The sequence below is a fragment of the Dermacentor silvarum genome, chromosome 1, assembly GCF_013339745.2.
Source record: "Dermacentor silvarum isolate Dsil-2018 chromosome 1, BIME_Dsil_1.4, whole genome shotgun sequence".
Lineage (NCBI taxonomy): Eukaryota > Metazoa > Arthropoda > Arachnida > Ixodida > Ixodidae > Dermacentor > Dermacentor silvarum.
Genome location: NC_051154.1, coordinates 123,994,605 through 124,011,588, shown reverse-complemented (window position 1 = coordinate 124,011,588; position 16,984 = coordinate 123,994,605). Strand labels below are relative to the sequence as shown.

At 45.8% G+C, this 16,984-nt stretch overlaps 1 protein-coding gene across 2 annotated transcripts in view; it reads left to right on the top strand.

The window, feature by feature from the left end:
* The window catches only part of LOC119435987 (transcription factor 25-like), a 102,757-nt gene that overhangs the window by 81,475 nt on the left and 4,298 nt on the right, over positions 1-16,984 (top strand). For both annotated transcript variants that reach the window (XM_037702704.2, XM_037702703.2), the window contains exons 11-13: positions 4,263-4,353; positions 9,323-9,402; positions 12,925-12,994. In XM_037702704.2, coding sequence (XP_037558632.1) covers positions 4,263-4,353; positions 9,323-9,402; positions 12,925-12,994 — 241 coding nt within the window. The remainder of the gene's footprint in view (positions 1-4,262; positions 4,354-9,322; positions 9,403-12,924; positions 12,995-16,984) is intronic.

Sequence of the window (16,984 nt, the reverse complement as noted above, 5' to 3'; positions counted from 1 at the left end):
ATGTTGATGCTGTTTTGTGTTAGTTGCGATGGCTAACGTGAAATAACAAGGAATACGCATGGCTTCATTTTGTTTGTTTCTGACTGAGAAAGACGTCAGTGGGGGCCCATTAAATGCTAAAACAAACATTTTGAAATTAAATCATGGGCCTTAGCCAGACTAACGATTAGTTCAACTAGTTCAGGAGTGGTAGAATGTCTGTAAAGAATGATAAATGCTACGCTTGCCTTTCAACAGGGGTAGCCCGATGTAAGCATTGAAAGAGTTTGTGAAAAAAAATGTCACAGTTTCGCCCTAAGGGCGAAGCGATGAATGCGATAGCAACACAGCAATGTCATACGAAGTAAGGTGAGCGGCTTTGGTAGCAATATGAATTGTAGTAAACATGAGCTGATTAAGTAAGCAGGTGTGCTGCGGCGCAAGTAGACCGACATGAAGAGAGACTCGATGACCACGAGAAGGCGCGTGTGCAACGGTGGTGTTGATGAGAAGCGCTTCCCGTGGGCAGCGCGTGCGAAGGGACACACCTGTCGCGCTGCACTGCCGACCCGGGGAGCATTGCATGTGTAGCGTGCGTTGGAAAATGTGGCCCGACTATTACTAACTGATTGAACAAGCGTGGTGTGAGCGCGCACAAACATGAATAGATCACACTGAATAACTGCAGACGACGACTGTCAAAACGCTGGCAGCAAGCGCATATATACGCCGCAGCAGCGGGCGAAGGTACGTGCGGTCTATCGCTTCAACGGAAACTGAGCGGCGAATGCACGGCGCATAAAGGTCAGAGCCGTGTGGAGATAAGAGACGGTGCGGTCGAATGAACGACGAGCGCGGTTGTTGGCAGCGTAGAAGTGCGCCGCCCCCCCCCCCCCCCCCCCCCCCCGCTCCTTCCGGTGCTGGCTTCCCGCTTCCTTGCTTGCGTGTGGGAGAGATAAGAGACTATGCGGACGAGCCACGAGCGCGGTTGTTGGCAGAGAAGTGCCCCCCCCCCTTGCTCCCTCCGGCACTGGCTTTCCGCTTCCTTGCTTGCGCGTGGGAGATTGAGTGCGTTCGCTCTCCGTGATAGCGCGCGTCCCCGCACGCTGCCTCTGGGGCATACGGCGCATACAGCGCGCGGCGAAGATTTTATCTATACGGAACCTCACGGCGACGTTGAAGTGTCCATATAATTGCTATCGCAATAAAAATACAAGATTGCTGCTTAATGATCCATATGTTTTCTGAAACCCTTGACTTGTCATACGAGACCTGTCACCAGAGTTTTTTTTATGAATGAGGAAGTGCAGTGAAATTTGTACCCCATGTCCTCGTGACTGAACAAAAGGTGCATTGAGTGCAAGTGTGTGCAGCTGAAATAAACAATGGAGTGCACATGCATGCATGCACACAACTTGATCACTGCCAACACAGAAAAGTGTCAATATTTCACTACAGAAACACTTAATGTATGTGAATGTGATTATTTTCAACAAAAAAATGAGAGCGATCAATGGGATTCATGCGACAGTAATGCGTTTGCATTATTTTTCTCCCGTAGAAAACGCGGCATCTATCGTTACTTTTAACTATACCGCACACAAAAAACAAACGCTGCCACTAACACGACTATCGAAACACGCGACGCGTGTCCGGGCTTACCCGGGAGTGAAGTAAGTGCATCTGCTGACATGTCGAGCGCCAACTTTGCAGGGCTACATTCCAGTGCACTGTGCGGCACCCACTGTCAGGTGCCTCCTCCCCTCTCACCTGTGTCCGCCGCCTCTCCACTCCTCTCCCCTCTTTTTCTGTGCACAAGCCGACAGATTGGTTTTATTCGCATGTTCTAATGCTGACGCATTAAAGCTTTCAACTCATTACTGATTCTAGAAGTGGCACCTAGTAGCGGAGCAGCATCCCATTCTTCATTGAGGCAGAGCAATATGCTTTAGGGAACTTTCAGATCAGCCCTCATAGACCAGCCTCTACTGTAGGTCAATGCCTGAAAGTAAGAGGGTTGAAAAATTTGTAAAAAGTTGCACAAATGGCAAGCCAACTTTTAAAAAAAGAAAAATTGCAGTTTTGCTCGAAAGGATTGCGATAGCAAATTATTAGACAGCTATACGAAGTAAGGTTAGTCATTTTATCAGCTGTATAAACTGCTGGAAACATTCGCTTATTAACCAGCACGTTGTCACGCATGCACAGACAAACACAAACACATTTCACTCGATGACTGCGCTATCATCAAGAACGTTTCATCGAAGCAATTCTTTGTCGGCTTCGGATAGGCCACACAGGCATCACAGATAATTGCTTATTGACAGAGGAGGAACAACCAACAAGTGTTAAATGCCATGAAGCGTTAACAGTAATACACATTTTAATCGCGTGTCCACATCACAAAACGCATAGACAAAAATACCACGTATTGTGTAAGTCACACACTCCACTTCACCCAATGTTGATGGAGTGTGTGGGGTCTCACACGTGCTCTTGAGGCAAAGGAACAACAAGTAGTGTAAACAATCACAAGGGGCATTTATTGCGCCTTTCATACACTAATGCACGCTAGCCGAATTACTACCAATAGAACATTCACATGGGCGCGCGACAAATCAAGGAAGTCCGACTCACCGCGGCCGCCGGATAGCGAGTGAATATGTTCGCCCCATGCTATGACACCAGCGCCTTATCGTTCACGTGTACGATCATGCGAACGATAGCGCGTTCGAATGATCCGAGTTCGTCCATACCGGTGCCGTGCTCCTAGCCACGCGAGACGGTCTCGCGAAGCGTGGATCGGCGCACGCGCGGGACGTCCGCATTGCTCACCGATCCCAACCCGAAGAGGAAGCGCCTTCTTCCTTTTGCGCCCAAGTCACCTTGCCGTTCGGTGGCGTTAGCATCGCGACACTCGCGCCATCTCTCGCAATGCGCCGCAACCACACCGACCGCCGCCCGCGTTAGCCACGTGGAAAAGCCGGACCACGGGAGCCACGCGGGGAAAACAACATCAGGGGACGCGTGAGAGTCGCGCATCCCTACAAGTGATGCACTGATACCTCTGAGTGACGTGATCAGTTTTTTAGACGAAACAGATTTTTTAAGAAAGCTTTAATTATTGCTGTGTGCTACATTTACTAACGAAATTTTATCACCCTGTGTCTGGTGCCGCATAGCCTTAGTGGCTTTTGCGCCAGCAAACCCAATTTTAACTAGCTCGATGACCGCAGACACTTGCTGTCAGAACGCTGGCTTGATGAAAAGAGGCAGTAGCAGTGATTGAATTCCCCTTCACACTGCCTCTCACTTCAACGTTAACTAGGCATGCGAGAACAAAGTGCACACGAAGCCATCAGCTGTCTTAGGTCAGCTAGCCTTCGAACCCAGTGCAAATTGCCTCCAAGATATGATGCGTGGGGCTGCGCTCAGCTACCACAGCTGGAGTAGAACAGGGGATGCGCACTAATCTGCCCCTCCCTTCCCCCTTCCCTTCCCCCTTGTGCGTGTGAGAAGACTATGCCAACCTTCCCTGCCTTCCTCCTTTGCGAGCGCGAGAAGACACCACCGCATCAAACCACCATCATTCTCAGCTCACTCTCGCAACCTTTCACTCACATCTACAGCTTACGGTGCGCGGCCATGGTGTTATTGCACTTGGACTTTATATGGAACATCATTATGGCGCTGACAGTGCAAATTCACCTGGCGTGTCTATATAATGGCTATCACATTAAAGAAATCCGCAACAGGGAAATTACCACAATTTTATTCTATTCTACTATTGTAGTCGGAAGCCATTTGTATGAACACATGATAGGAAAAGCTGTCTCATGCCAGATGTTCACTTATCGTCGCACTTGTCATAAGCTCTTCAATACTGTGTCTGTCAGTTGGCACAAGGTGTGCAAAGGTAGTGGTATAGCTGGACCTTCAAATACTGGCCAACCCCTTCCCTTGTCTTCTTATCCAGTATTAAACATCGATTGAAAAACCAGTTACTGTGTAATGTTTTTTGTCAGGGAATTTTTACTGCTAAAGTCAGGGATTTTTGAAAACTGGATTTGCTGTACACCCTGTCGGTACTTCACTTGTGTATATAGACTTTCCTTTATTGCATTTGGTAATGAAAAATAGTCCAAGTTAGATTAGAGGTTAGAAGCTTGTGTCTGGTTTCATGTATTTGGAAGCTTCTTAATGCTGGATTGTTTTTTGTCAACACTAGCCTATCAATAAATTGGCATTGTAGGGGTGTAAACTGAATTGTGTTGACATTTCAGGAGAGCGAAACGCTACCTGGGTGCACCACGTAACCTCTGCCGTCACATCATTCTTTCGAACATCCAGGAAGCCAGTGTGACGCTACCTCAGGTAGGGATTGGTGCACACATGTATCATCTGCTCAGCCGATCCTGTTTTGAGTATATACTCAGTGGCATTTTACTGTCCCACTAACACAAGCATTGAACTGAAGTGTTATGATCGCTCTACAGGTAATGGCGGGAGTCTTTGTGACGTCTAATAGTGTGAAGAATGGGGCATGCTTTATTACCTCCTGTGTACTTCATTGTGTTTGATGTAGTGAAGCTTTATTATAAGTTGGGCTCAGTATTTTTCGTTAACCCTTTGAGGGTCACCGCTGTACATGTGCAGCAGTGGAAACAAATCTCTAATGGCCATGGTCGTACGTGTACAGCAGTGACCAAACGCCTCTTTCCCGAACGAAGTGTCGCCTAGCGTTGCTTTGAAAGTGCTACAACCTTCCAAGCTCTCTTTAAACATTCTTATTGTGTTGCCGTCCCTTGGCTTCCACCAAAACTTTTTGGCTTCACTCTATGGTGGTTGCCACCGTGGTAGTTTGGGAGTATTTCTATGTCACGTAGTTTACTGCTGTGTCCCTGTGCTTGCACACTTTATAATCGGCATTGTTGCGCATGTCGTTTTGAGTTACGGGCATTGGGGAAAAGTGATTTCTACTTAGTTTCTTATCACTCAGTGTTGCTTCAAAATGCTTGCCCGCATGGTTGTCCCGTAGGTGTGTGATTACTTTGTTTACAGGTGGGTGCTCGCGAAGCAACGATACTGCCTCTCGTGCGTCTTTTCTTGTGAGACACACGAGAACTGACAGAATCTAGTCTAGCAATGCAACAACTGATTACTGCAAATTTCTCACTCACTTTGTTTTTATGATTAGTATGCTCAGCTTTTCTTGTATCGTATATCAGTTCTTCTATCAGTATGCCTCGCTTTCGCTATAGACGAGAAAACGATCGCCTGAAGGCGCTGCTCGGCCTCCTGACAGCGCCCCCAATGTGGAAATTTCAAGCAGCGCGGTCGCTCCGCGGTGCAGTCTCCGCTTTGTTTACATTGTTTCGCCCATGCTTTCCTTCGCTGCTCGTGCTCACGGCGCTCCGTTTTCGACGGCGGCAGATCGCCTGCTTGCTGAACAGCGATGCAAAGACTGCAGTGCGATTTCAAGACGGTTGCCGACGCCAACAGTTTTTTTCATGGCGGCAACCTCAAGAAAGGGGAGCGTCTGCTTCCACACGTGTGTGGTGTTGAAAAATTGTGGGCGGTGATGTGACAGTGAAAGCCAAGTGCGTGTCGGAGGTGTCCAACAAGATTGTATACGACGTCGAGTTAGAGGTACACACCGAGTTCAGTCATTTAGTCACTTTTATTTCTCTATGGTGCAGTCACAAACCGGTCATGCATGCTTGCAGAGATGTGCAGAGACGGTGACGATTGCGGTTAGTTTTGTTGGTCGCTGGGTGCGCCACACACGGCTTCTCTCAATTTGGCTCCCAGGGAGTGGCATCAGCACTGTCGGAACAGAAAGAACACATGCATTAGGCACCAATGAGCCAATAAAATTAATTAACGATGTAAGTACTACATATGTGCATAATGCCTTATATCAGGGGTTCTCAGGTACGTTCATCCCAGGGAACCCTGCTAAGCTCCATAAAGTGCCAAGGAACCCCCCCCCCCCCCCCCCCCCGATTTAACCGAATTATCGAGGGTATCAAGAAAACAAACAAATGCTGCACTACGTCAACATGCGTTTATTTACTCAATGAATCGTCAAATCTTGTTTCTATTTAGCACAAGACCAGTGCGGAAGCTGAAATTCTCTTCATCTCATGACTGATTAGCGCTAGCAGCGGCGAAGGCCTCGCGACATCCTTCGCGGCGCGCATTTTCATCTGAGACGCGCTTTGCACCAACGGGCGCACATCCCGATTATTTTTTCGCCACTCAGCTGCTCGCCAACAAATTGTCCGTCCATCGCGATGTAGCCGGTGCTTTTTATCTTCAACAGCTTTGCACTGAGTAAAAGCGAAACTACTGCTTGCCGCAACTGCTGTCGACGAAACCGCGGCCGCTATCGACGCGATCATAGACGGCGACCTTGCGGTTCAGAAGGCAGGCGGCTGACAGACGCACCAAGTCAAAACGAAGCTACCTTTCGCAGCAAGAAGTGCGGACGAAACTGCGGTTGCTATCGACGCTGCCATGGGAGGCGACTACGCAGTTGTGAAGGCACGCAGCCGACGCGCGCATCGAGTGAAAATGAAACTATTTGCCGCAACCGCTGCGGACGAAACTGCGGTGGTTATCGACGCGATCAGAGATAGCGACTACGCACTTACGGAGGCACGCAACTAGCCGTGAACGCGGTGTTACGCGTGGCGATAAACGCAAGAATAGAGGCTTTAAAGGCACAATTAGGCACGAAGCGCTTCGGCGTTGCTGTCAGTCACTTGCCGCGTACGATTGCCGCTGCGGACCACGGTGCAAGCCGAGGACCACGGCGATGCGGACTGCGCCGCTTCGTTTCGGTTGGACGCTACGCCGTTCTTGCTCTTCTGCGGCGCGCATTTGCGGTGCTCCGCGTTTTTTTTTTTTTTTTTTAATTTTTTCTCCAACGTATAGGTCAGTGCGCACGCTATCGGCACCTACCCTATCTACAAATAGGAGAAAGGCGCATGGTGGTAAGTTACGGCCTCCGAGATTCAAGTGCGAAAGCTTAGGCGCGCTGCCCGTTCTCAGAGGTTGGGTGGCTACAAGCTGCTTGCGTATTTATTGCGCAGTTCGCGTGTTGCTGTTACGCACTGTGATGTGCTCTTTGACACTCGGGCATAACTCGGGCATGAGTAATGCTTTTTGACCATAACTCGGGCATGAGTAATGGAGGTTCTTTGGATCAAGCGCACCTCATGTTTGCCGTTTTAGACACTTGTCGAGAGCGGGACCAGGGAAAATTTATTAGGGGCTCGCGGAACCCCGAGCAGGGGCCTGCGGAACCCGTAGGTTCCGCGGAACCCACTTTGAGAACCCATGCCTTATATCATGCCGTATAAATATTTAATGTATATCATGCCTTATTCAATGCTAGAGTCATGGCAACTCATTGCATTATTGAGCAAGGTATCTTTTCACTGGTCATGAGAAATCACTCGTACAAACTGCTCCGCGAAATGAACCCAGGTCATGGTAACCAGCGATTACCTTGGGACCAGCAGCACGAGCGCAAGAATTATCGATACATGCCTCACCAAAGCAAATCTAGTTTCTTGCGGGCGAATGCCCCGCCGCAGCAAAAGTAAGCTCACACCGATGGCCGGCTACTACACGAAACGATGATTCTTGGCGGGAGGAGTGAAGCAGGAAGAATGTGCAAGGTGGCAATTACTTTAAAACATGCTTGGATATTGTGAACCCAGAAAGCATGGCCAAGCAACAAACATAACGGGCGCGTCTCGTGCAGCTGCTTTGCGATCTGCCGCTTACCAACGCATGCGATGACTGCAGCTTGCATTAAATACGGACTGCCACCACACAAAAGACAAGTAACGTGCGGCCCCTTTTGTTGCCTGTACAACTAGGAATTTAAGTTGCAGCGTTTGGAAAAAGGATATAATTATCTTGAGCTCGTCTTTACCGATCGCGAGTGAACGAACCGTACAATCAATTAAATTCGTGGGTTTTACGTGCCAAAAGCACGATATCATTATGAGGCACGCTGTAATGGAGGGTCTCAGGAATACATTTGATCAACGGGGGTTCTTTAACGTGCACAAAAATCAAAGTACATGGTAAAAACTGTATTCTTGCATTTCGCCGCCATCGAAATGCGGCCGCCGTGGCCGGGAATCGAGCTCGCGTCGTCTAGCTTAGCGGCGCTACACGTATGCATTTACCGCTGAGCTAACACGGCGGATTTCACTGTACGATTCAACTACGCGACACGTCTAAACAAACGGCCATGCGCTAAATACAGGCACATTACTATTGCGTTTTTATCGAGCGGCCGTGATATTGCGCGTGAATGCGAAAGTACGTGACTTACTTGACTCGGCCACTGCAGTTATCCACGCTTGTCGTCTGTCCTCCTCGTACCACCTCTCCGGAATTCTGTAGAACTTCACGGACGGCTTTCGACCTTTAGAGGCTCTTGTGGCAATCAACAACATGGCAGTATTGCGTGCCACCTTTCCTGGTTGATGAGGTCGCGCTCACCGTCACAAAAACAACGCACGCGGTCGCTCGCGCCGTAGAGAACACGGGCGCGCGCTGGCCCGGCGGCGACCTTTGACACTTCCATCTTTTCGCCAGGGGAGTGGGCGGCGCTAGTGCCGCGCGGGCAAACTTTAGGTTGCCTCGTCTATAGCCATGCACACCTCGTGCTGTGTTCTCTTATGTATGACCCACTTCATTTTCCATTCTTCTGGCCCTTCGTCATTGGTTCTTTCATGGCTTGGAGGTCGCTGCACTACCGTCATTGCTGGGATCGCACCCTCAGCGTGACACATGATCAAAGAGAAAAAAATTAAATGGAATGCTTTTAAATACCAGCCCTAGTTGTGTCAAACCTATTGAAAACAAAAATTGTGAATTTTATTGCATTTGTGAAAAATTATTATGCTACTTTATCCATGTACTCATCAATAAACGATGCATAAAACTGCACACATTAAAAACAATTTCATTGCTTTATTGTCATCTAAAAAATTATTTGCTTGTTTTCTTTTTTTTTGAAGAAGTCACTGAAGAATTTAAATCTGCAATAAAAACATGGTACCGTGGGGGTCGCATTTCCAGAAAAAATGTGACATGGATAACTGTTGGTCTACAGAGCAACAGGATGTGTGGGGACGGAAGGGTAGTCTAGGCCTGGGAAAAAGTCAACTGATGCAAGACAGAGGTAATGGGAAACAGCTGGGAGCAGCGATTATACTGCAGTGGACTTGGGTAGATGATGATAAATGGCAGAAGGCTTGTGTGGATTGAATGGATGGTTGTTTTATATGCTTTAACATGAGGTCTTTGTCTTTAGGGACTGTCAAGCTCTCCCATCTTTGGCTTTGACCCCCTGCCACCAGTTGATGCTATTGTGAGCTACACACGCCCACAAAGGTAGGCAGCTCAGCTTTTCTCAAATTCCTGGTAATATTGCCGTAGGAGTACTGCTTAAATGTCACAGTAAGCTCATAATGGCAAGACACAAACAGAATTGTATACAGTCAAACCTCATAAACTAATGGGCTAGCCAAAAAGTGTCGCATTCCATGGTGGAACGACGATTGTAGAAAGGCGCGGAAAAAAAAACAAGGCTTGGGGATTGCTTCGCGACTCTCCAACTGTCGAAAACCTCATCAATTTCAAACAGGCAATATCCCAAGGCAGAACAACACGTCAATGTGCTAAGAGAGATAGTTGGGAGCAGTATCTTTGCAGTATAAATTCTTATACGGACGAGAGAAAAGTGTGGAACAGAGTAAACACATTAAAAGGACGTCACACAAAATCACTCTCCTTGGTAAACACAGAAGGTGATAGCTTGAAAGATCAGGCTGACTTCCTGGGTGAACATTTTGAACACATCTCCAGTGCGTTACACTACACGGAACACTTCTTGAAGTTCAAAGAACGCGCAGAGTGACAGCCCCTCGAACACAAATGTGCGCGAAATGAGACATACAATCGACCATTTTCTCTTGCTGAACTTAAGGCATCTCTAAGCTGTTGCAACAACTCCGCACCAGGTGGCGATCATATCATGTACGAAATGATTAAGCACCTGCACCCCGAAACCCTAAAAACACTATTAAGTCTTTTCAGTGCCATGTACGCAGCTGGTTAAATTCCATCTTCGTGGAAGGAAAGTGTGATCATCCCTATACATAAACAAGGCAAGGACCCATCCTTAGACAGTAGTTATAGGCCATTAGCATTGACAAGCTGTATTTGCAAGTTATTTGAAAAAATGATAAACCGGCGCTTGATCTGTGTGCTTGAAAGCGGCAAAATCCTAGACCCCTTCCAATGTGGTTTCAGGGAAGGTATGTCCAGGACAGACCACCTTGTTCGCATTGAGTCTTATATTAGAGATGCTTTTATACATAATCACTTCTGTCTTTCAGTATTTCTGGACCTAGAGAAGGCTTACGATACATGGCGCTACAGAATCCTCCGAGATCTTTCGGCGATGGGTGTCCCTGGCAACATGTTAAACACAATCGAAAGTTATCTCTCTAATCGCACATTCCGCATAAGAGTGGGTAACGCTCTGTCTAGGCCCTTTACTCAAGAGACCGGTGTACCGCAAGGGGGCGTGCTTAGTTGCACGCTATTTATTGTAAAAATGAACTGCCTGCATACAGTCATTCCACGCACAATGTTTTATTCTGTTTATGTCGACGACGTGCAAATAGCCTTCAAGTCATGCAATATTGCCATCTGCGGACGACAAGTGCAGCTTGGAATAAACAAATTGTCCAAATGGGCAGATAAAAACGGTTTTAAAGTAAACGCCCAGAAGAGCACTTGCGTACTCTTCACAAACAAGAGAGGCGTAACGCCTGTCCCAAGTATTGTAATCAAAGGAGATGCGCTCTCTGTGAGCAGTGAGCACAAGTTTTTAGCAATCATTTTAGATTCTAAACTCACATTTATTCCCCATCTTAAGCATTTGAGGGCAGACAATGAACCTTTTAAAACTTATGACGCACACAACATGGGGCAGTGATCGAAAGTGTTTGCATTAAAAACCCTAGACCCCATCCACCATCTGGGTATCCGCCTCGCGACCGGTGCTTTCAGGACAAGTCCAATCCAGAGCCTCTATGTAGAATCGAACCAGTGGTCCCTTCATCTGCAGCAGTCATACAGCAGTTTTACATATTTTCTGAAAGTACAAGCGAACATTGAACATCCTTCTTATTCAACAATAAACGATGTGACTATTGCCGCACTCTTCCGTAACCGACGTGCAGCGAGAAAGCCGTTCTCTTTGCATGTAAGAAACCTCAGTGAGGAAATGGCTGTTCCAGTTCTTGAACATTGTCCTATGGCTCCAGCGAAACTGTTACCGCCGTGGCAGTGGCAACTCATAAATTGCGATACAACGTTTGTAGAGGTCACTAAACACGCGCCAGATGCACACATTCAAATGCATTTCTTAGAACTCCAGTCCAAGTACTCGTGTACAGAGTTTTACACAGATGCTTCCCAGTCGCATGCCGGGGTATCTTATGTAGCCGTCGGCCTATCCTTCTCAGAATTCTGTGTACTCCACCCGGAAACGAGTATCTTTACGGCTGAGGCCCATGCACTATTGTCGGCTGTTAATCATATAAGGAAATCAAAACTTCAAGAAGCAACTATATTTACAGACTCCCTAAGCGTCATGAAAGCCCTGATATTACTCTGCAAACACAAAAACCCTGTACTCACTGAGCTCTATTCCACTCTATGCAGAGTGTATATATCAGACCAGCATGTCATTATATGCTGGGTGCCTGGTCATAGAGGCATCGAGGGCAATGTGCTAGCAGACCAGTTGGCCACATCAACTACATCGCAAGCTATTAATCCTGCCGCTGCTATTCCCTCCACAAATCTGAAGCCTTTTTTGCGAGGGAAACTGCGAGGCCACTGGCAGCGCCTGTGAGACGCTGAAACAAATAGGCTTCACTTGATAAAGCCACAGATAGGTTTGTGGCCCTCCGCAACAAAAACTCGGCAAACTGATTTCCTATTCTGTCGGCTCGGAATAGGACACACATATGGCACCCACAATTTTTGCTGACTGGCGATGAACCACCAACCTGTGGTAGATGTGGTGAGAGGCTGACCATCCTCCACGTCCTTCTGGAGTGTCGGAAAGCCAAAACAGAAAGAAAGAAATATTTTGCATAAGCGTACCGATATTATGACCCTCTTCATCTCATTATGTTTCTTGGTGAAGAACCACTGTTTAACAGCAAAGCAGTCCTCGGTTTCTTAAACGAAGTTGTTTTACATGCTGTTAGCCCAATACATTCGTAGCGCATCCTCTCTCCAGAGGATGCCACTGTGATAGTAGTTCTGTATAGCACATACCTCCAGGCCCTTGTGTTTCAAGGGCTCTGTTCAGGTAGAAGTGCTTCTTGCCAATTTTTATTTCTTACATATTTTGTATATCATATCATTCTTTAGCAATGCATTTTTTATGTTCATAGTACACGTCACTAGTCATTGCCATTATCTTACATGTTGATTTTACACACTTTACAGCGACTATTTTAGGCCCCTTTACAGCTCCGTCACATCTACTTCTCAGAATTCATCTCTTCACTGCGAACTAACAAACACTGGCATGGCACTCTTTGGCCATACCTGGCCCTTGCGCCACTAAACCACACACATTCAATTACAGTCAAACCTCATTATAACAAAGTTGCATCTTTTATCTGATATTCATTATAAGCATATATTTGTTATACACTGATATCGGCTAGAAACATTTAAAATTTACTTTGTTATATCTGATCATTTGTTATATTCATGTTCGTTGTATCAAGGTTCAACTGTATTTTGTTAAATATTTCATTTAGTTCTTACGATTGATGTTTGGATGCCTGTAGAACGTCTGGCCTTGTAACCTTTTGTTTTCAGGACACAGCAAGCAGTAGACGAGAGCATGATGGGGGCCTTCTTTCGATCACTCTTGCCAAGCTTTAATTTGGTAAGTTGAATTGTGTGTTGCCCATTTCTCGTTGGCTCATGTTTATAACTGTAGTGTTACAATGAATTATATTTAGGTCAAGGGTCAGCAACTAGCAGCCCATGCTATTTGTTGCCTGCTAGTACCTGCAAGGCAATGTCACATGGACCATAGCACACTTGCGAAAGGTTCCGCTACATTGTGCCATGAGTGTATATTTTACACTTGTAAATCAGTATCACTCTGCATGTTGTTCTTTAACTCTGCCCTGCCTACTTATGGCTCGGTGACTGGTTCACTCCATAGGTGCTTTTCAGCTAATTGACCCACTGATCCAAAATCCTGCTGTCCCCATATTATTTTCTGTGCATGGTGCACTGTGTTTGTAACCAAGGCTATGGAATCCTTAAGTTCCATTCATTTATGCTCATCATTTATTATGTTTTTTGTTTTGGTTTTTATACCTTCAACTTGTTATTCTTGGCAAATTTTTAAAGCATTCAAATTATACTTCACAGCTGCCTTATAGCAAGCACCTCTCAGGTACTATTGTGCAGCCGTGGGAAGCCAGCTTTAGTTTGAGATTGTAGTCTCGGGTTCGGAGAATATGAACCTTCACAATTCCCACAAGATGACAGTTTGGCAGTTTTTTTTTTTTTTGCTTTGTTTTTTCGCAGGGCTCATTGCGTTGTATTCATAGACAGGCCTTCTTAACTTCTAGTAAACAAAAAGCAGCATTCTTAATGGAGTCAACTTTTGTTAATCTGACCTAGGCAGGACTGTAACAACTGGTTGAATTATCCCTTATCCCTTTAATCAAGTTGAAAGGTAGACAAAAAAAAAAGAAGAAATTTAACTTTGAGGTACTTAATTTACCAAAAAAATCCTCTATCAGCCACCATTCACACATTAAGCAGTTGATGTAGCTTGCCACACTGCACATTGTTGTATTTAAATGCCTCTTCGGCACTGGCCTCATGTGAAAACACTGCTGCAGCATCAAATCAAGCTTGCACTGTGTTGGACACATCTATTGAGCACCTTCAGCAGAATCATTGTGACTATTCTTGTCGTGGCTACTGATTGCACTGCTGACTATATGTGCATAATGCTATCATTTGTCATGGGACTGCAGGAAAATTGTAATTGGTGCTTAGTCTGAAAGTTCCAGTGTCCTTTGGAACAGTGATTATTGGGGAAGCAAGTGTTGATATAGAAAACCTGGTGATACCAGCATCAAGCATTTGTTGGAGTCTGTTCTTTAACCTCACCTTCTTCTCATATGAGTGGGCAGGACTTCTGCTTCTTGCAAACAACTGTCCTCTTGCATAGCTTGAATGGCACTCCCAAGAAGGAGGTTGCTGGTGGGCAAGCATTCATGCATATGAGATCAGAGTACATACTGGGAACACCTTAAGAGCTCTTCTTTGTCCTAAACCATGGCTTGTCACTTACACTTCTGTCTGCATGTGAATAATCAATCATTAGCTCATCTTTCTACAATATGTTATTTCTTTAGTCGTTTCATATCTGGTCATGAGAGTATAAAGTGGAAGTTCAGTGTTCATGATGAATGCTCTTATTTTGATTTTGGAGTCCAGGAACTGTGAAACGATTGCTATCCTGTCTTACAGCTGCCTCATGGGACTCTTTTAACTATACACTTCAGCAGCTGTATCTGGTCACTTTTTACAAACTCCTTATAATTAATTAGGCTTATGGACTTGCCTGTATCCAACAGCACAATCTAATGCTTATCTTCATTTCAGCGTGGTGCATGTTTGATTCAATCAAGTGCATAGTTTCTTTTCCAATTGATTGTAGAACCTGGCTTGCACTCTTTCCAGTGGCATGTGATGATGTGAGTGCATCTGTTCTCATCGGGTATGATTGATTCATGCTACTGAATCTTCTGTGCACTTGTAATTAGCAGGTTTGGTGTTGAAAGGAGTGGTGCAGCTTAAGGTGAAAGTACTAGATCCAGAGTGATAAATCTTAGATTTTGCAGGAAATGTTTCTGGGGCTTTTGCTGGAGTTTGCTTCTGCCTGTCCTTGGTCATACCATGAATGACCAGGTCAACAACAGATGACTTTGATAGTTTTGATTCAGCCAGCTGGAGAAATCACCACTTCTCATAGAACTAGTCGATGGCACTGCCACTTGGATGTTTCAAGGATATCGCCTCATTCCAACACTTGGCTGTGCAAGTCAAACCACTTTTGTGTCCCTGGACAGAAAGTCTCAGATTACCAATATTATCACTGTCACTGACTTGGTGGTTTTTCTTACAAGCTTATTCATAAATCCTTACAGCAGCTGTTGAAGAACCATCAAATGTGTCCATTGGCTTGCTTCTAGGACTACCCCAGGACGCCAAAGTTTGCACTCTGGTGTTGATTAGCAAAACCTGCTGCTTATTGTCTTGTATGTATTCGCAGTATTTGCACCATCAGCAGCACTACATTTTGCTCAGAAGGTAGTAGTTGAGCCGATGGCTTCTCAAAGTATTTCTCGTAGTTCTTGCACTTTGTGTGAATTCACTCTGTAGCTTCTCAAAGAGGTGTTCCTGCAGTGTCTTCACCTTGGTCACAATAAAAATCAGTAGTTGCAGGCCAGTGTGCTGTGCATCCATCTCGGCCTTGTCTTCACCACCTATGTGGTAGTGCCTCACATAAACCTGTCCATCTCTCATGCTCGGAGCATCACCTTGACTCACATTAGTGCACATACAGTCAATGACTGATTTTTCGGACATGCATGATAATTTGGACGCCTTCGTGGCATTGCCACGTACCCCATATAGAGCCAATATTTAAAGATGCCTGAAATTTAGGACACTGAAGCCCTTCGCCATCAGATTTTTCAGACTTTTTGCCGTGTGCAGGACCGGAGTGGCATTAATTGAAGCCACTACGACTGCCATTTTGATTATCTCACTGCCTTGAAACAGCACTCCTGCATGCTGATCAGCTGGCTGCCGTAGTATACTCACGGACAACTTTTGTGGCAATGAAGAGAAAGCTAAGGGGGCGGAGCTTCTGCACATGTATTATCATTTCAAGTAGTCCGGCAGTGTTTGGCAGTGCTTTTCGTTTCTCAGAAGCGATGTGGAATCAACATAGCTTTCACGTGCGATGGTTTTACGTTTGCCCAGATGCAGAAGAGAAAAGCCGCAAAATAAGCCAATTTTAACGCTCAGTTGTGTGTTTTGTCTTATTTAGCTGTTGTAAATAAGGTGTTTTTCTCTTCCCCAGCTTAAATTAACATGGATGAAAATGTGGGACTTTTTTAGAAGCGCTCTTGGCTTGCGCGCTTTGCCCCCATTGCCAAATTGTGCGCAAGCCATAGTCGTTTTCTGCTATCATTAGGCCTAGCTGCTTTGATGTTTGCTATCAAGATTCCTACTGTTCGGTGTTGTTTTTCATTCAAAGGTTTTGCCGCGGTCAACAGTGGCACTGGCTCTGCCTTCATCATCCTCGCCGATGGCATTGAAGCGTGGAAAGCACCACAAGAGTTTAAAGTAGTGCTTGCAAATATCCGTCAAACCGGCTATCTGGTTTAACTGGAGAGAAGTGAATCCGGTCTCGAAAACCGGTTATCCAGATATCAAAAAACGGATATTCAGGATATCCGGTCTAAATAACCGGTTAGCTGGATATTTGAATATTTGCACGTGAATATTTGGCGTTTAAAAAAGGAAAGGTAAGGAGGTTAACCAGAGCAGATATCGGGTTTGCACGAGCGGTTGCAAAAATAACAAGTACAAGAATACAAGAGAGAAGGAGAGGTTATTTGGTTAACAGTATCCAGCTATCTGAATATCTGGATACTGTTAACCGAATAACCAACCGGATAACTGATTTTTCTGCAAAACCGGTTTGATGTTGCTGCACTAGTTTAAAGCGTTGCAATAATGCCTGTTTCCAAAAGTCAGCTTCGCCGTAATGCAGCTGTGTTAGACGGTCAAGCTTACACAATTTATTGCGGTGAAGCATACCAAGACTGTTTTG